A 20,697-nucleotide genomic window follows, 5' to 3' on the forward strand; every position below is an offset into this window, starting at 1 on the left:
GAGCTTTAGTTCCTTCCATAAATGTTCTATTGGATTCAGATCAGGTGATTGTCTGGGCCATTCTAGCAGCTTTATTTTCTTTCTCTGAAATCAATTGAGAGTTTCCTTGGCTGTGTGTTTGGGATCATTGTCTTGCTGAAATGTCCACCCTCCTTTCATCTTCATCATCCTGGTAGAAGGCAGTAGATTATTATCAAGAATGTCTCAGTACTAGAGATCGGCAGACCCCTGGATGTTGGGGTCCGACGAGTTTGGCCGAACAGTTACAAAAAGTTCGGGTTCAGGTACCAGAACAGTACCAGGACACAAATCCAAAACCCATTCACTTGATTGGGTGTCCCAAACATCCAGTGTTTGCCATGCTGTCACGTGCATGACAGCACGGCAAATCACCGCCGGTCAGACAGCCGTAGTTCCCACGCTGTCAAAAGAATGCATGAGCACGCAGCTGTGATCAGAGTTATAAAGTTTACCTCCGGCCACTGGTGTCAGCTTATGGGACTACTGCTCCCATCAGTCGACGCCTGCTGCCGCTAGAAACAGTGAGAGCAGGTAAAAATATTACTGAGATATCTGAATAAAGGCGTAAAAGGCCATGATTACAGTTTAAAAGTGTTTGGTGACCTGCCAGGTTTCATTTAAATAAAGGAGATCTGAGTAATTTCAGTAATTTCCCATCTAATCTGTTACCACGTGAGTCCATCAGTCAATGATAGCAGTCTTACTGTATGTGACTATGTAAATAGTTTCACAAATTTTTACGCTATACCTTAAGAGCAGGAATGCAATACAGAGTCCTAAAAGTCTAAACGTGTGGAAATAATATTTTAAAGGGACTGTCTAGGGTTTACAAAAAAACTAACAGCAAGGAATATTTTAGAATAAAAACATTTACGGTACTCTGGTGGTCCCTACCATTCCCACTGCAGTGGTTTTTTTTGTTGTCAGAAATCACGTGCTATATATTCACACAACTGCTGCAGCCTGGCATCAGCAATGTTGCCTACATGTTTGGCCTGAGATCACTGATTGGCTGTAGAAGTTACATGGATATAAATCATGCAAGTTGTTTAAGTGAGTATAGATAGGTTCTTTAGTTGTTTATTCACATTGACGGACTCTAGCAATTTTTTATGATCTTGGAAAACCCCTTTGCATTTTAAGATTTTATGTGGGCACATTGTGACATACCTTGAATTCACAGTGGTATAGAGGACCTTATGGCTATGTTCACATGTTGCTTTTTTGCTGCAGGCAAAACCTGCTGTCTTGGCAGTAAAGACGCCTTTTTCAAAAATAGCGGGTTTTGCTGCATTTTTTGGCTGCGTCTTTCATGCTCATACAGTTTAGTGCCTGTTGTTCCTGAGTTTTCTGCACCAAAATGTGATACCTGCGTTTTTGCACTTATTGCTTTGTATGGCTGAAAAACGCTACAAAAAGTGACAGTGTTCAAAAACGCAGCAGTATTCTGGTGTGTGCATGAGATTTCTGAAATTTCACAGCTTTTGCCGGTAGTGTAAGACGCAGTTTTTAATTTGCATAAAAAACGCAGCAAAAACACAACGTTTGAACATAGCCTTAGGGTGAATTCCCAAGCTCCAGATTTTGTTGCAGGAATTTCTGAAACTGAAAATCTGTTCCTTTAATTTGAATGTGGTTGTTTCAGATCACTGACTGGAAAATCTTTTAACATCAAAACCTTTATGTGCCGCAGGTGCCCTCAATGGGGTGGATCCATTACAGAAAGGGAAAAAAGTGCAGATGTGGCAGCAGAAGTGCTGCAGATTTGTCACACGTAAATTAGCCCTTTCCGACACTGGGATTAATAGTACACTGATGTCGGACTCCAACTGCCTGCTGTGGGCTCCGGCACTGGGCCCGCACCTTTCCAGGCACATGACAGCTGATACATACAGCCGACACGTGCCAGTAACAGATGCGGGAGGAATCGCGATCCACCTGTGGCTGTTAACTAGTTAAATGCCGCTGTCAATCTCTGACAGCGGCATTTAACTCGCGCTTACCGGAAGTGCGTCACTAATCCCGCCCATCGGTGACGCCGTCACATGATCATGGGACACCGATGGGTTGGCATGACAACCAGAGGTCTCCAGCATGTAGCAGAGGCGATCAGACAACTTCTGCTTCTATTCTCTCATGGTGACTATTGAAGCATGCAAAAAGTAAAAAAAAGTTTTTAAAATTTGTAAAAAAAAATATAAGTTCAAATCACCCATCTTTCGCCCCATTCAAAATAAAACAATAATAATACAAAAAATCAAAATATACATATATTTGGTATCGCGGAGATCAGAATCGCCCGATCGATCAACCTAAAAAAAAAAAAAAGAATTAACCCGTTCGCTAAATGGCATAATGAGAAAAAAATTCAAAACGTCAGAATTACGATTTTTTTTTGTCGCCGCTACATTGCAATAAAATGCAATAAAGGGTGATCAAAAAATCATATCTACACCAAATTGGTATGAATAAAAACATCACATAAGCGGCCAAAAACTAAGCCCTCACCCAGCCCAGATCCCGAAAAATGGAGACGCTACAGGTCTCGAAAAAGGGCACCATTTTTTTTTTTTTTACCACATAAATTAAAAAGAACTTAGACATGTTTGGTGTCTATGAATTCGTAATGACCTGGAGATTCATAATGGCAAGTTACTTTCAGCATTTCATGAACATGGTTAAAAAAAAAAAAAAAAAAAAGTGGAATTGCATTTTTTTGCAATTTCAACGCACTTGAATTTGTTTTCTGTTTTCCAGTACATGATATGTTAAAAAAATGGTGTTGTATAAGTACAACTTGTCCCGTAAAAAACAAGCCCTCACATGGCCATATTCACTTAAAAATAAAAAAGTTATGGGTCTTAGAAGAAGGATAGCAAAAAACGAAAACGCAAAAACAAAAAAACCTCAGGTTGTGAATGGGATAAAACGCTGCGGATCTCAAATCTGTAGCACCAGTCAATTTAAAGTGCAGATTTTCCGTGCAATGTGTGGATGAGATTTCATAAACTCTGCAATGCTACTATTGCAACATATACAGCAGATTTTTCTGCCACAAAAATTTGGAGGAAAGATTTGCTGTATAAATACCCAATGTGTAAAAATCCTAAAAGTTTCCAGTATTTAGGATCGAATACCAAATTAAAAACATGCATGAAAAAAACAACACTATCCTGAACATGGGCTGAGTGCAGCATGCTAAACAGTAATTTAAAGGCAGGTGATATCAAATAGATTCATACTTACTTTTTGTGTGTCTATATCCTGTCTAATGGTGATCATCTCCTTATTAATATTTTCTTTCTTCTTCTCACAATCGTTAAGTCGAGAAATTAAGTCCTGAAGGTCAGAATCCTTTTGCTGCAAAATATATGTGTCATTACCTTGCAAAAGATTTATTAAAGTGGGAAATGGTTGATTCTTAATACATGTAAAAAATACCTCCTTGAATTCTTCTCTACCATCGTGTATGTATTTGTCAATTTCTTTCATTAGCAAGGTGACTTTCTTCACCTTTTCCTTAAGGTCAATGAGCTAAAAGAAAAAAGGAACAGATTAAAATCTTTCAGAATTGATTAACTGAGATTTGAGAAAAAGGGAAACTGTAATTATTGTACAACTCAAAATAATAAGTAATACATCTAATCAGTTTTTAGTTTATGTCTGTAGATTAGAACTGAAAAGAAGTCAGTGGACATTTGATGTGTCCTCTAAATAACCGCTGGCAACAAAAGTGACTACACCCCTAAGTGAAAATGGACAAATTGTACCTAAAGTGTAAATATTTTGTGTGGCTACCATTATTTTCAAGCACTGCCTTAACTCTCTTGTGCATAGAGTTAGGCTACTTTCACACTAGCGTTTTTTTGCATACGTCGCAATGCGTCGTTTTGGCGAAAAATCGCATCCTGCAAAGTTGTCTGCAGGATGCGTTTTTTCCCCATAGATTTACATTGGCGACACATTGCGACGTATGCACACACGTTGCAACCGTCGTAACCGTCGTAACATGTAACTTTTTTTTTTTGTGCCGACGTTCCGCCATTTCCGACCGCGCATGCGCGGCCGGAACTCCGCCCCCACCTCACAATGGGGCAGCGGATGCGTGGAAAAACAGCATCCGCTGCCCCCGTTGTGCGGCGCATTCACTGCTAGCGTCGGTACGTCGGCCCGACGCACTGCAACGGGCCGAGTACAACGCTAGTGTGAAAGTAGCCTTAACCGTCTGGAGCTTCACCGGGGGCCACTAGGATCCTCTTTCCTCCTCCATGATGACATCACGGAACTGGTGGATGTTAGAGATCTTCGCTCCTCCACCTTCCGTTTGAGGATACCCCACAAATGCTCAATAGGGTTTAGGTCTGGAGACATGCTTAGTCAGCACCCTTACTCTCAATTTCTTTAGCAAGGCAGTGATGGTCTTGGATGTGTGTTTACGGTCGTTATGTTGGAATACTGACATGCGGCCTTGTTTCCTAAGGGAGAGGATCATACTCTGTTTCTGTATGTCACAGTACATGTTGGTATTCATGATTCCCTCAATGGACTGTCGCTTCCCACAGCTGGTAGCACTCATGCAGCTCAAAACCATGACACTCACACGACCATGCTTGACTGCAGGAAAGACACTTGTTTTTGTAGTCAACTGGTTGCTGCCATACATGCTTGACACCATCTGAACCAAATAAGTTTATCTTGGTCTCATCAGACTACAGGACTTGGCTCCAGTAGTCCATGTCCTTAGTCTGTTTGTCTTCAGCAAACTGTTTGCGGGCATTCTTGTGCATCATCTTTAGAAGAGGCTTCCTCCTGAGACGAAAGTCGTGGAGGCTAAATGAATGCAGCGAGCAGCGTGTGCTCTGAGCACTGACAGGCTGACCACCATCCCCAACAATACTGGCAGCATTCATACACCTATTTTGAAAAGACAACCTCTGGATATGGTGCTGAGCACTTGCACTCAACTTCTTTGGTCGACCATGGCCAGCCAGTTGTGAGTAGAACCTGTGTTGTTAAACCTCTGTATGGTCTTGGCCACTGTGCTGCAGCTCAATTTCAGGGTGTTGGCAATCTTCTTTGTTGCTTGCCATGAACTGCGATGTTGAACTTCCAGTGACCAGCATGAGAGAGTGTGAGAGCAATATCACCAAATGTAACACACCTGGTCCACATTCACACCTGACACCGGGGAGGGAAAATGGCTAATTGGGTACAATTTGGCCATTATCACTTACGAGTATACTCACTTTTGATGCCAGCGGTTTAGATATTAATGGCTGTGTGCAGAGTTTTTTAGAGGACACACTAAATTTACACTTTTATACAAGTTGGAAATCCTATAGAGAGACAGCACCACAAGAACCAAAGTACAAAACTAAATTCTTTATTAAATAGCCAATAAAATCACAACGTATAGAGAGGGATGACATAGATGACAAAAATTCACCAAGAAGGTGGCAACGCAGTGCCCCACAGGTACACAGTATTACAAAAACGTACACAAATGAGCGGTCACATAATTAGCTCCAAACAGTGCAAATGCATTGTGCCTAATGAAAAAAATATAGCAGCACTAAACCACCATATGAGCAAGTGGGTCTGTAAGAATAAAAAGCCTAAAGTGCAAAGATCACCCAAACAAAATTATCATGCTAGTAATAAGGGCTAACTTAGTGCATGGAGCTAATGTGAACTATCTATTGTAATTACCTGTGGAAACCACGCTGCCACTCGCCCCAACGCGTGTTTCGGTACCCCCAGAAGAAGGCACTGCGCTGAAACACGCGTTGGGGCGAGTGGCAGCGTGGTTTCCACAGGTAATTACATTGGATAGTTCACATTAGCTCCATGCACTAAGTTACCCCTTATTACTAGCATGATAATTTTGTTAGGGTGATCTTTGCACTCAGGCTTTTTATTCTTACAGACCCACTTGCTCATATGGTGGTTTAGTGCTGCTATATTTTTTTCATTAGGCACAATGCATTTGCACTATTTGGAGCTAATTATGTGACCGCTCATTTGTGTACATTTTTGTAATACTGTGTAACATGTGGGGGCACTGCGTTGCCACCTTCTTGGTGAATTTTTGTCATCCCTCTATATATGTTGTGATTTTATTGGCTATTTAATAAAGAATTTCGTTTTGTACTTTGGTTCTTGTGGTGCTGCCTCTCTATAGGATTTCTTGCTATTTCTTTGTGCACCGAACTAACGTTACACATCCTAGCACCCTTGGTACATTTTTTGTGGTGCGTGTTTGGTCTGGTATATATGCTCTACTTTTATACAAGTTGTACACTGACTACTTTACATTGTATCAAAGTGTCATACCTTCAGTGTTGTCCCATGAAAAGATATAATGAAATATTCACAAAAATGTGAGGAGTGTTCTTACTTTTGTGACATACTGTACTTACATGACATAAATGTCTGTTGTGAGTTCTAGAAGTGGAAAGAGCACTTCAAGACCTCGAGGATGGGGTCAGTTCATTACCACTTGTGCATGACCACATTATTTACTACTTTCTGATATGCCACTGAATGCACAGCTAGCACTTGCCGCAATTGTATCCTAGAGTGCAGGTTATGCACCCCTCATTTAGAGTTAAAATTTATAGCAGCCACATGAACCATGGGATACTTTTATAGTCTATGAGCATGTTCACATGACTATTTTTCATTCTAGTCTAGTACTCTACTGTTGTATGATTTTCATTTGAAAAGACAAGCTTGAGAAATCTCGAATGCGAAAACTAAAAAGCAAAAACTGACACACTGACCATAAAAAAAAAGGAAATCTGATCCAAAGCACTGATGAAAATCAATCAATTTTTTGTGTACAAAAAAATCACTGAAATCACTAGGGAGGGAGTTGAACAGATTTACAAAGCTTGGAGAAAGTAGCTCAGGTAGGGCAGCCTATAGGAATCAGGTTACAGAAAAGTAAGAAAACACAGGAAGAAAAAAAAAACCACACAGGATAGAATCTAGACTTATTTTAATTGCTGAAAACTCTCTGTGTGCACTCTGGGCACACATAGAGCTTACATTGTGCCTACAATATTGGGATAGACACCCCAACAAGAGAAAAATCTGAACCATTGATCATGCGGCTATTGGCATATCAGGGGGTATGAAAACATATTATGGATTCAAGATTGCAGACTGAAACGTTATGCAATTTAATTAAAGGGAACCTATCACCCCGTTTTTTTCGGTATGAGATAAAAATACTGTTAAATAGGGCCTGAGCTGTGCATTACAATAGTGTAGTTTGTGGACCCCGATTCCCCACCTATGCTGCCGAAATACGTTACCAAAGTAGTCATTTTCGCCTGTCAATCAGGCTGGTCAGGTCGGATGGGCGTGGCTTCTTCCCCCAGATATTGCGTAGTTTTCCGTTGGTGGCGTAGTGGTGTGCGCATGTCCAAGGTCCCCAATCCTGCACGGGGGGGTGAAAATAGCAGCGATGTCCGTTATTCCATTGGTGGTCGGTGGGCGCGGCCATCTTCCTTTGGCCGCGCGTGCGCAGAAGCGGCGCTCTGCTGGCCGCGGCTTCAGGAAAATGGCCGCCGCGATCTCCATCTGCGCACGCGCGGCATCCCGCGGCCATTTTCCTGAAGCCGCGGCCAGCAGAGCGCCGCTTCTGCGCACGCGCGGCCAAAGGAAGATGGCCGCGCCCACCGACCACCAATGGAATAATGGACATCGCTGCTATTTTCACCCCCCCGTGCAGGATTGGGGACCTTGGACATGCGCACACCACTACGCCACCAACGGAAAACTACGCAATATCTGGGGGAAGAAGCCACGCCCATCCGACCTGACCAGCCTGATTGACAGGCGAAAATGACTACTTTGGTAACGTATTTCGGCAGCATAGGTGGGGAATCGGGGTCCACAAACTACACTATTGTAATGCACAGCTCAGGCCCTATTTAACAGTATTTTTATCTCATACCGAAAAAAACGGGGTGATAGGTTCCCTTTAACTGAACATAACATACATATGTAAAAACATTTTTTTTTTTCAATGTTAAATGTGTCCATAGCATTTGCTAAGGTAATTTCAGAGGATACATTAAGGCTATGTGCACACGATGCGGATTTTGCTGTGGACCCGCAGCAGATCCGCAGCTGCGGGTCCGCAGCAGTTTCCCATGAGTTTACAGTACAATGTAAACCTATGGGAAACCGAAAACGCTGTGCTCATGCTGCGGAAAAAAACGCGCGGAAACGCAGCGGTTTACATTCCGCAGCATGTCAATTCTTTCTGCGGAATCTGCAGCGGTTTTACACCTGCTCCATAATAGAAAACCACAGGTGTAAAACCGCAGTGGAATCCGCAGAAAAAACGCAGTAAATACGCTATAAATCCGCAGGAAAAACAACGTGTTTTTGCCCTGCGGATTCATCAAATCCGCTCCGGAAAAATCTGCAGTGGACCATTCTACGTGTGCATATAGCCTAAAGAAAAATAAAAACACAGGTCAACTACAATTGAATATACCCTGTGTAAATTTCCCATAATCCGACATATGAAAGATCCCAAATAATTATTTAAATATTTCTGGACTTCCCATAAACTATTACACTACAGTGATGTTCCAAAACGTCACTGCATAGTAAGCAACTTGCATGAGATTGGGCAGCTGTGAGGGTGTACATATATTAATATACAAGTGCTTCTCACTATTAGAATATCATCATATCATCAAAAAGTTCATTTATTTCAATTCTTCAATACAAAAAGTGAAACTCATTATGTAGAGTCATTACAAACAGTGATCTATTTCGCGTGTTTATTTCTGTTAATGTTGATGATTATGGCTTAGAGCCATTCATTTACAGAGTGCTGTATCCAAGTGTAATAGAGTGCAGGGTTGAGTATGTCACCACAGAACAGACAGACCAACTGTTGGGGTGAATTTATTAACAGGGACAATATTCTCCTCGCAGGGAGAAAACAGTAGAATGAACTGAAAAGATAACGGACGGTGCAAAATATGGGAGTCAAACAGTGTAACAGAATTAAGTGTTCTTTTTCTCAAGAAATCCCGCTTATCAGTCTGACGAGGACTTGCTTGAAGGGTCGGCTTCTCCAACGTAGGCGCCTAGAAACAGCGGCACTTGTCGTCACTCTGTTGTCCTTGGGCTGAGTAGTCTCTAGGAGCCCGCTGGCTGGGGTTTCGGGGGTTAAAGTGATATGCACAGGCTCTGAGTCTTTAGCTTCTGCAGCACAGCCTATCCTAGGAAAACGATGCTCAGTCTATTATTAAGTCTCTTAACAGGAATCAGGGGCTCTGCTTTGATACTGTGGGTACCAGGGGTCACAGTCAACATACTTACATGTCATACACACATATTCCGCAGCACTTTACAATTAAGCGGGGACATGTACAAACAATAAATTCAGTACGAGTTAAGACAACTTAAACAGTGACATTAGGAGTGAGGTCCCTGCTGGCAAGCTTACAAGGAAATGGGGGGACACAATAGGTGAAAAGTGCTTGTTATTTCAGGTCTGGCAATTATAATACACAGGGATTTTCATACAAAGCTGCATGATCCGGTCATCAGCCCGTGTGTTTAAGTGCAATAGTCAAGTATCAAGTGCAGTTATGTGCATGGAGGGTGTGGAGACAGATGAATAGTAGGGTGCAGATTCAGAGTAATATTTGGAGGGAGGGAACAGGGCAAAGTTAGTTTACTGAGTAGTTGGTGTGGTAGGCTTGTTTGAAGAGATGGGTTTTTAAAGCTCGTTTGAATAGGTCGGGGCTAGGTATCAGTCTGATTGTCTGGGGAAGTGCATTCCAGAGAGCTGGCGCAGCACGAGAGAAGTCTTGGAGACGGAGGTGTGAGGTTCAGATTACAGGGGATGTTAGTCTTAGGTCGTTTGTAGAACGGAGGGCACGTGTAGGGCGATATACAGAGATAAGAGAGGAGATATAAGGCGGTGCAGAACTGTGGAGAGCTTTGTGGATGAGAGAGATGAGTTTATACTGGACCCTGTAGCGAATGGGTAGCCAGTGTAATGACTGGCACAAGATGGAGGCATCCGTGAAGCGGCTGGACAGAAATATGACTCTGGCTGCAGCATTCAAGATGGATTGGAGAGGAGAAAGTTCGGTAAGAGGGAGACAGATTAGAAGAGAGTTGCAGTAGTCCAGACGAGAATGAATAAGAGCGACAGTAAGAGTCTTAGCAGTTTCAACGGTGAGAAAAGGTCAGATTCTGCAGATGTTTTTAAGATGCAGGTGACAAGAGCGAGTGAGTGATCGGATACAGGGAGTAAAGGAAAGTTCGGAGTCGAATATGACCCCAAGACAGCGGGCATGCTGCTTGGGAGTTATGGTTGAACCCTCCAGGGTAATTTTGATGTTGGGTAGAGTGAGGTTAGTAGAAGGGAGAAACACAAGAAGTTCCGTTTTGGAGAGATTTAGTTTCAGGTAGAGGGAGGACGTGATGTTAGAGACAGCAGACAGACAATCCTTGGTATTTTGAATTAGGGTAGGGGTGATGTCGGGGGAAGAAGTGTATAATTGGGTGTCATCAGCATAGAGATGATACTGGAACCCAAATCTGCTGATTGTTTGTCCAATAGGGGCCGTGTAAAGAGAGAAGAGGAGGGGGCCTAGGACTGAGCCTTGCAGAACCCCGATAGTAAGGGGACGAGGAGAGGAAGAGGAGCCGGCAAAAGATACAGTGAAGAAGCGGTCAGAGGGGTAGGACGAGAACCAGGAGAGGGCTGTGTCCTTGAGGCCTATGGAGCGGAGCATAGTGAGAAGGAACTGATGATCCACAGTGTCGAATGCAGCAGATAGATCCAGGAGAATCAGCAGAGAGCAATGATCTTTGGATTTGGCTGTTATTAGATCATTAGAGACTTTAGTGAGGGCAGTTTCAGTGGAGTGTAAAGAGCGGAAACCAGATTGTAAGGGGTCAAGAAGAGAGTTATCCGAGAGATAACGGATTAGACGGGAGTGAACCAAGCGTTCCAGGAGTTTAGAGATGAAGGAAAGGTTAGAGACAGGTCTGTAGTTGGCAGTGCAGTTCTGGTCCAGGGATGGCTTTTTAAGTAAAGGGGTTATGATGGCATGTTTAAATGAGGAGGGAAGATACCTGAAGAAAGAGAGGTTAAATATTTTAGTCAGGTGAGTGGTGACCACTGGTGAGAGAGACTGCAGGATATGTGAAGGAATGGGGTCACTGTTGCAGGTTGTAGGCCGAGCAGAAGCGAGGAGCTTGGAGACTTCTTCTTCTGAAACAGGCTCGAAGATGTCTAGTGAGCTTGAGGTGCGGCAGGGAAGGGGATCCAGGCACTGAGGAGATTGCGCTGAATATCCTGATGGATATGGTTGATTTTTTCTAAGAAATAAGTGGCCAGATCCTCACCGCTGAGGTTGGTGATGGGGGCCTGTACTTTAGGTTTCAGGAGGGAGTTTAAGGTTTCAAAAAGTCGTTTTGGGTTGTTGGATAGTGAGGCGATGAGGGTGGTGAAGTAGGATTGTTTGACCAGATAAAGGGCAGAGTTATAGGTTTTGAGCATTAAATTATAGTGGATGAAGTCTTCTGCTAAGAGAGATTTTCTCCACTGCCGCTCTGCACACCTTGAGCAACGCAGTCTTTCTGGGCAATCTCCCTGCATCTGTCCTCTGACCGGGAGCCCTCTCTTCTCCCCGGAGTGCAGCTGCGTCCTGCCCTGACCGCTGCACACACTGCTCTGCCACCTGTGAGCGCGCCTTTCCCGCTCTCTGCCCGTCTTCCTTCCTGTCCCAGTCTCTAAGTCTGCCTCCCCGGGGAACCTGTAGCACAGCTCAATGGTTCCAGGCACGGAGCAGAGAAGGTAACCGCCCCCGGACTCTTGTGTTCCACCTCCTTACACAAGCATATTGATGGAAAGTTGAGTGGAAGGAATAAGTGTGGTAGAAAAAGGTGCACAAGTAACCAGGATAACCACAGCCTTGAAAGAATTGTTAAGAAAAGGCCATTCAAAAATTTGGGAGATTCACAAGGAGTGGACTGCTGCTGGGGTCATTGCTTCCAGAGCCACCATGCACAGATGTATCCAAGACATGGGCTACAAGTGTCACATTCCTTGTGCCAAGCCACTCATGACCAATAGACAACGCCAGAAGCGTCTTACTTGAGCCAGGGAGAAAAAGAACTGCACTGTTGCTCAAGGTGTTGTTTTCATATGAAAGCAAATTTTGCATTTCATTTGGAAATCAAGGTCCCAGAGTCAGGAGGAAGGGTGGAGAGGCACACAATCCAAGCTGCTCGGGGTTTAGTGAGAAGTTTCCACAATCAGTGATGGTTTGGTGAGCCACGTCATCTGCTGGTGTAGGTCCACTACAGTTTTATCAAAACCAAAGTCAGCGCAGCCATCTACCAGGAAATTTTAGAGCACGTCATGCTTCCCTCTGCCGACAAGCTTTTTGGAGATGGAAATTTCATTCTTCATCAGAACTTGGCAACTGTCCACACTGTCAAAAGTACCAATACTTGGTTTAAAAACAACAGTATCACTTGATTGGCCAGCAATCTCACATGACCTTAACCCCATAGAGAATCTATGGGGCATTATCAAGAGGAAGATGAGAGGCACCAGACCCAAGAATGCAGAAGAGCTGAAGGCTGCCATCAAAGCAACCTGGGCTTCCATAACACCTCAGCAACGCCACAGGCTGATCACCTCCGTGTCACACCGCATTGACGCAGCAATTGATGCAACAGGATCCCCTGTTGAGTGCGTTTACTGAAAATACACTTAAGTAGGCCAACATTCCAGATTTTAAAATCATTTTTCAAATCTAATTTACTGAGATAATGACTTTTGGATCCAACTTTATTTTTTCCAATGGGAAAGGGGTCATGTGACACATCAAACGTATTGAGAATTTCACAAGAAAAACAATGGTGTGCTTGGTTTTAACATAACTTTATTCTTTCATTAGTTATTTACAAGTTTATTACCATTTATTAAATTTGATTATAGTGCTGCCCATTGTGTTGGATTGTCAATGCAACCTTTTCTCCCACTCTTGACACACTGAAAGCAACACTACAGAAGAAATGCTAGCACAGGCTTCCAGTATCCGTTGTTTCAGATGCTGGGGTCATCTGAAGGCAACTGTCTATGCAGTGAAGATATGAGATGTGCAGCATCTGAAACAACGGATTGGGATGAGGAGCCAAGCATACAAGAACGGAGATGAGGAGCCAAGCATACAAGGATAGGGATGAGGAGCCATGCAGACCAGAATAGGGATGAGGAGCCATGCAGACCAGTATAGGGATGAGGAGCCATGCAGACCAGGATAGGAAGACGGGGACAATGCATACCCAGCTCATACTCGAGTTATTAAGATTTCCCAGTTTTTAGTGGTAAAATTAGGTGCCTCCAACCCAAAACATCCAAATGACCCTGATCAGAAGTTCACATACCCTGGCCATTTGGGCCTGGTAACATGCACAGACGTTGACACAAAAGGGTTAGAATGGCTATTAAAGGTAACTTCCTCACCTGTGACCTGTTTGCTTGTAATCAGTGTGTGTGTGCATAAAAGCTAAGTGAGCTTCTGGGATCCAGACACTCTTGCATCTTTCATCCAGCCACTGACATTTCTGGATTGTGAGTCATGGGGAAAGCAAAATAATTGTCAACAAATCTACGGGAAAAAGTAGTTGAACTGTATAAAACAGGAAAGGGATACAAAACGATATCCAAGGAATTGATAATGCCAGTCAGCAGCGTTCAAACTGTGATTAACAAATGGAAAATTATAGGCTCTGTAAAAACAAAACCAGGGTCCGGTAAACCAACAAAAATGTCATGGCACAACATCCAGGAAAATTGTTTGGGATGCAAATAAAAACCCACAAATAACATCAGTTGAAATACAGGACTCTGAAAACTAGTGGTGTGGCTGTTTCAAGTTGCACAATAAGGAGGCACTTGAAGATAATTGGGCTGCATGGTCGAGTCGCCAGAAGAATGTCACAAAGTATCTAGCCTACAATACGCAAAACAGCAAAGAGACAAGCCTCAAAACTTCTGGAACAAGGTAATATGGAGTGCGGAGATCAAAATTGAACTTTTTGGCCACAACCATAAATGTTACATTTGGAGAGCGGTCAACAAGCCCTATACTGAAAGACAGACTATTCCTCCTGTAAAACACGGAGGTGGATCGCTGATGTTTTGGGGATGTGTGAGCTACAGAAGCACAGGAAACTTGGTCAAAGTTGAAGGAAAAAATGAATGCAGCAGGTTATCAACAAATACTTGAGACAAATTTGCAATTCTCAGCCCGGAAGCTGAGCATGAAACGTACATGAAGAGTGGACAGCTTTACCATCTGAGAAAATAAAGGACATCATCCACAACTACCACAAAAGACTTCCAGCTGTCACTGATTTTAGAGGGAGCAATACACGGTATTAAGAAATGGGGTATGTGAACGTTTGATCAGGGTCATTTGGATGTTTTGGGTTTTCATTATGATTTAAAATGAGAAAACACAATAGTTTGACAATAAATGGCTTCACCCAACCACTAACCATGAGTGGAGAAAAGGTTTTGGTGTTATCATTCATACTTTCTGAAAAAAGGCCAAGCAAAAATTCTGCCGAGGTACGTAAACTTTTGAGCACAACTGTAATATATATATATATATATATATATATATATATATATATATATATATATATATATATATATATATATATATATATACACACACCGTATATATATATATATATATATATATATATATATATATATATATTTTTTCTTCACATCTTCACTTGATATCAGCAAAAAGAAAAAGAAAAAGAAGAGGAGTATTAAAGCGTCATAAAAATTAAACCCCATGCATCACAAAAGAGAGGCAAAAATTATCCAAGGGAGAATTTCTTTCTAAACTGTTAAAAGACCTAATATAGCAAATGTACATATATTAACACAAGTTTCACATTTAAAATGATAAACTCTGAGCTTAATCAGTACATATCTGTCAAAGTTGTTTTTTGTGATACGAAAACCCAAATTCTCTGAATGCTTTTACAGAGTTAAATGGCTATCTGCACTCACCACCAGTGGAGTGGAATACATATGGATTTTACCCCTTAAAAACCAGTGGATTTTTCATTGTATCGTCCTTTTTTTCTTCCCTTTTCCCAACAGCCATAACTTTTTTACTTGTCCATCAACAAACAGAGCCATGAGGCCTTGTTTTTTGCAAATCAAATTGTAGTTTTGAAATACACCATTTCTTTTACTGTACAATTACAAACCCCTGGAACAAGCTTTCCATAGCGAAACGCGCGTCGGGTGTGGTGGGTCCCTGGCTGCTGGCTTATACAAGGTAATTATATTGCACGGTTTGCATATTTTTTTGGGGTTTAATCTCTACTATATATGTCGGCCCTGCTCGTGGTAGTGCTCTGGCACCTTATTTATTAATTTTTAATACACACATATATTATTAAGATAATGCACTTTATATTTATGTGGTGCCAGATCCCAATTGCATGCAGTTCAAGCTGACGGACTGTATGTACATTATAAGTGTTTGGTATTTACTTAGGCTGAATATATACCGTATTTTCCGGATTATAAGACGCACTTTTGTTCCCCAAAATTTTTGGGGAAAGTAGGGGGTGCGTCTTATAATCCAAATCTGTGTGCTGTGCTGTAGAGGAGGGGCGAACTCTGGAGTGGTGTCAGGGAGCTGGAGTGCGCTGGCTGCAGTGACAGCAGGAGGTCACGTGCTCCCGCTCATTAGCCTCATGTAATATTCACTGCACCCGCTGTCCATCATCTTGGTGCTGAAGCCGCGCCAAGTTGGTTGACAGGGGAGCGGCGCATATTGCATGTGCCTGCACCCCCATCATGAATATGCCCCCTTTTGGCACGCACATGGCCCCCCCGGTCACTATATGCCCCCCTGCTCTCGCGCACATGATAAAATAACAAACACTTAACTCACCTTCTGATGATGGCTCCATGCTCCCAGGACTGCTTCTACTAACTGTAGGCATGGCAAATTCACCGATAGCAGAGGGTGGACTTGCTGATTCAGCTGTTGGCATGGCATCCTCGGTTGGAGTCTGCTGTTGTTGAGTTATGGCTGGGGTCACATCTGCTGTTTGAATCTGTTGGTGCAGAGTCTCTTGGCTCAAGATGGTCTGGCATAACATTTGGTTCTGGCGATTTCGGCTAACGAAACATCAAAACAGGTACCACGATGGCCTGATTTATTTGAGTCCAAGACTGGGGAAAGTCTCCAAGAACAGTGTGTATCATCTTCTCCTCTTCCATGGGTGGAGGTGTTCCTGGATCTGTTTCTCTATCTCTCAACTTATCAGGGCATATTTTGAGGTGGTCTCTGGATATTGCTGTCAAAGTTTCTCCTCCATCTTTGCTGATGAGACAGACTTTCATATTGTCAAAGTTGGATGGCAGGATGGTATATGCTTCTGCTTCCCATTGGTCGTCAAGTTTGTGTAGTCTCCTTTTCCGTTTGAGTACTTGTTCACCTGGTGACAAGGGAATTGCAGGAGCATGCTGGTTGTAGTCCCTTTCTTGTTTTTGTCTGGCTTGGGCTAGACTTCTTTCCACGCATTCCTGTACTTTGCGATACTTTTGCTGTCTTTCTGTATCCCAATCTGGATCTGGCGAGGTATCTTCAGGGGTTAGGACTCCCATGTCTAGGCAACTTACTGGATCTTCCTCTCATCAGGTATGCTGGGGTACAGTTGGTGGAATTCACTGGGATGTGGTTGTACATGTCTACCAAGTCGGGCAACTTTGCTGACCATGAGTTTCTTTCTTCCAATGGCAACGTTTTCAGCAAGTCAATCACCACTTGGTTCATCTTTTCGCACATCCCGTTGGTTTGTGGGTGATACGGTGTAGTTCTGATCTTTTTACACCCGTATAAATTGCAGAATTCCTGGTACACTTCTGCTTCAAAGGCTGGTCCTTGATCAGTCAGTACCTTCTCTGGGTACCCGTGTGGTCTACAGAAATACTGCTGGAAGGCTTTGGCTGCTGTCCTTGCTGTCAGATCTTTGACAGGCACAACTACCAGAAATCTGGAGTAGTGGTCCACGATAGTTAGAGCGTAGACATAGCCTGACCGGCTTGGTGTTAGCTTCACATGATATAGCGCGACCAGTTCAAGCGGCCGTTTGGTGATGATGGGCTGTAGGGGAGCCCTTTGGCTGTCACGGTCCGTTCTGCGCAGGCTACATGGACCACACTCATGGCACCACTTCTCTATGTTTTTCCTCATACCAATCCAGTAGAATCTCCCCCGAAGTAGGATCTCTAACTTCTTCCATCCGAAGTGTCATGCTCCATCGTGGTACGCTTCCAGAGCCATTGGCGCATCTTGTCTTGGGACCACTATCTGCCAGACTAACTCATGGGTACGCGGGTCGATGTTTCTCCAGCACAGCTTACCATCGTAGATAAATAATTTACTTTTCTCCTTCCAAAGCTGTCGGGTCTCTGGTGGAGCATCTGGGCGCGAGTCGGCTTGTGTCAGTAGCTCTTTCACCAGACGGACCGCGGGGTCACGGTCCTGGGTTTCTGCCCATCCATGGTAGGGCAGGAGATTCGGCGTGGCATCCTGCTTGTCCTTGCGCCTGTCCCTCACATGATGGGAATACTGATCCGCCTTGGGGCGATGGAAACCTGGTAACTATCTCTTCGAGTGTCTCTGATTCTTCTCCCATCTCTGGCAAGTTGGGCATTCGGGACAAGGCATCGGCATTCGCATTCTTGTGCCCTGCACGGTGTTTGATGGTGAAATCATAATTGGACAACCTGGCCATCCACCGCTGCTCTAAGGCACCAAGTTTTGCTGTGTCCAAATGCGTCAACGGATTGTTGTCCGTGAAAACGGTGAATCTTGCTGAAGCCAGGTAGTGCTTGAATCTTTCTGTTATGGCCAAGGGGACATATAGTGACCAGGGGAGCCATGTGCGTGCCAGCAAGGGGGCATATAATGGCCGGGGGCCATGTGCGTGCCAGCAGTGGGCATATAGAGAGAGGGGGCCATGTGCGTGCCAGCAGGGGGGCATATAGTGACCGGGGGGCCATATCCAGGATGGGATAGAGGGGCAATGTGCCAGCAGCACAAGGAGGCAATGTGCTAGTGTGCCAGCACAAGGGGGCAGTGTGCCAGCAGCACAGGGGGGCCATGGGCCAGGATGGGGGTTATATAGCTACCAGGATGAGGGACATATATATGATTTGTAAGACGGACACTGGCATTATAAGTAAAAAAGGGGGAGAAGCCACAGAAAGAATGGCGTACATAACCCAGCGCGCACGGCAACAGTGGTGGTCAACCACCAACCTATCAAAGTAACACTGCACTTTATGTTTTGCGTTCTGACCACAAGCAGCACTGGCTTCTCCCCCTTTTTTACACTGGCATTATAAGACAGACCAGCATTTAACATAAAATTATTGTTTTCTCTTTTTCTTCACCAAAATTGGGGGGTGCGTCTTATAATAAGGTGCGTCTTATAAAGCAAAAAATACGGTATGTATTCATTATAATTAATTTTGAATATTGATCATTGTAGCCCTTTATGTACCTGATATATACTATGCCACTTTGAAGCCATACCCGCCTTTCTTTTCCTGTATTTGTTTTTTCTTACCCCACTAAATGTTATTTTGTGTGTTTTAATATTTATGTGTGTTTTATTGTGGTAAATATATAATTTAATATTTTTAAACCAATTAAAAAAGAGTCAGTTTTGGTGATAGCTGTACAATTACGAAGACAAAAAATGTCCAGTGCGGTACAATGGTAAAAAAGTGTAATTCCACACAAGTTTTTTGGGTTTACAGTGTTCATTATGCTGCAAATATGACCTTGCAGCATGATTCTTCAGGTTGGGACGATTACAATGATATCGAACTTAGAAGTTCTTTCCAGGGCTTTGGAGTCAGTAAACCAAACCTCCGACTCCTCAAGTTCCCTGAATCTGGACTCTGATTCCACAGCGATACAGAGCATGTGCAGTCAAAGTGCGGCATAGATTCATCTCAACTAAAAGCCGACATCCTTAGATCAGGAACAGAACAGACATTTATAGGACATTTCATAACTTTCCCAAACTCTTATGAAAACATTTACAGCATCTACAGAACTGCAGTACTGAACCCAATTTATTGTATGTTTTAGCAGTTGATCCATCCATTTTATAAAGACTCCACAGCACTGGTTCTTTTTATGCTTTTGTGATTACAAAATGGTAGAACTGTGCAAAAATAAGTGCCGCCATTTGCTAAGACCGTAACTTTTATATTCTTCCATCGATGGAACGGTGTGAGGTTTTGTTTTCTGTGAGTAAAGCTGTAGTTAATATCTTAGGGTACATAAGACTATTTGAACATTTCTTATTGCATTTTTTGGGGAGGAGTTTTGGGCAAAAATTAAGATACCACCACATCAAAACCCTGTCATGGGCAGCCCAATCTCCAGACCTGAACCCCATTGAAAACCTCTGGAATGTAATCAAGAGGATGATGGATAATCACAAGCCATCAAACAAAGAACTGCTTACATTTTTGCACCAGAAGCAGGGTGAAAGACTGGTCAAGGCGCATGAAAGCTGTGATTAAAAATCATGGTTATTCCACAAAATATTGATTTCTGAACTCTTCCCTAGTTAAAACATTTGTATCATTGTTTCTCAATGATTATGAACTTGTTTTCTTTGCATTATTTGAGGTCTGAAAGCAATGTTTTTTTTGTTTGTTTTTTTGACCATTTTTCTTTGTCAGAAAAAAAAATACAAAAACTATTGCTTGGAAATTCGGAGACATGTTGTCAGAAGTTTATAGAATAAAAGAACAATTTACATTTTACACAAAAATATACCTATAGAGAGAAAAATCAGACAAACTGAACATTTTCAGTGGTCTCTTAATTTTTGACAGAGCTATATATACAGTATATAGATATACTATAAACACACACACTACTCATAAAAAGTTAGGGATATTTGGCTTTCAGGCAAAATTTATGGAAAATGTAAAAATGTTATGCTCTGATAATATTTATCATGAAAGTAGGGCACTTAAGTAGAAGTGATTTGCTCATCTCAAACAATTCCTTCTGAGAACATCCTGCTTGGCTCCTCGCAATGGTGCTGTTGATCAATTATTAAGTGTTGTCTTGTTCTCATGATTAGAGTTGAGCTAATATGTTCGGAATCGGTCACTGAATCTGAATTTGCCACATTTGTGCCATATTGGTACCCAATTCATGCCATATTGGTACCCAATTCATGCCAAATTTATTTCTGAAGATCGATTCTGAACATAGTCATTTCTACTTCCATTGACTCCAATGACCTTTGACGAATGGCAAAAAAAATATTCGCTGCCGATGGTAATCGGAACCAAATTTTGAAAAATTTGCTTAACTCTACTCATGATGTCAAAACGTAAACAGCAGGATGTGGAGGACTGTGTAAGATCAATTCTAATTGAACCCTGAAATGTATAGGCTGATTAATGGATCAAACACCTGTTGTGGATTTTGCCATTAACCTCCTTGTTAGAGAACAGCAAGTTTTGCAAAAGGAATAGAACAGTTGAGGACATGAACAGTTGGACATGTGTATTCAAATGTTTAGAGA

The 20,697-nt window shown here is 42.7% G+C and overlaps 1 protein-coding gene across 6 annotated transcripts in view; it reads right to left on the reverse strand.

Annotated features, from left to right (window-relative positions):
• Window positions 1-20,697, reverse strand: part of RAD50 (RAD50 double strand break repair protein) — a 277,285-nt gene that overhangs the window by 77,702 nt on the left and 178,886 nt on the right. For all 6 annotated transcript variants that reach the window (XM_077265952.1, XM_077265950.1, XM_077265955.1 and 3 more), the window contains 2 exons: window positions 3,463-3,555; window positions 3,268-3,381 (listed from right to left, as the gene is read on the reverse strand). In XM_077265952.1, the coding sequence (XP_077122067.1) occupies window positions 3,268-3,381; window positions 3,463-3,555 (207 nt within the window). The remainder of the gene's footprint in view (window positions 1-3,267; window positions 3,382-3,462; window positions 3,556-20,697) is intronic.

The sequence above is a fragment of the Ranitomeya variabilis genome, chromosome 5 (assembly GCF_051348905.1).
Source record: "Ranitomeya variabilis isolate aRanVar5 chromosome 5, aRanVar5.hap1, whole genome shotgun sequence".
Taxonomy (NCBI): domain Eukaryota; kingdom Metazoa; phylum Chordata; class Amphibia; order Anura; family Dendrobatidae; genus Ranitomeya; species Ranitomeya variabilis.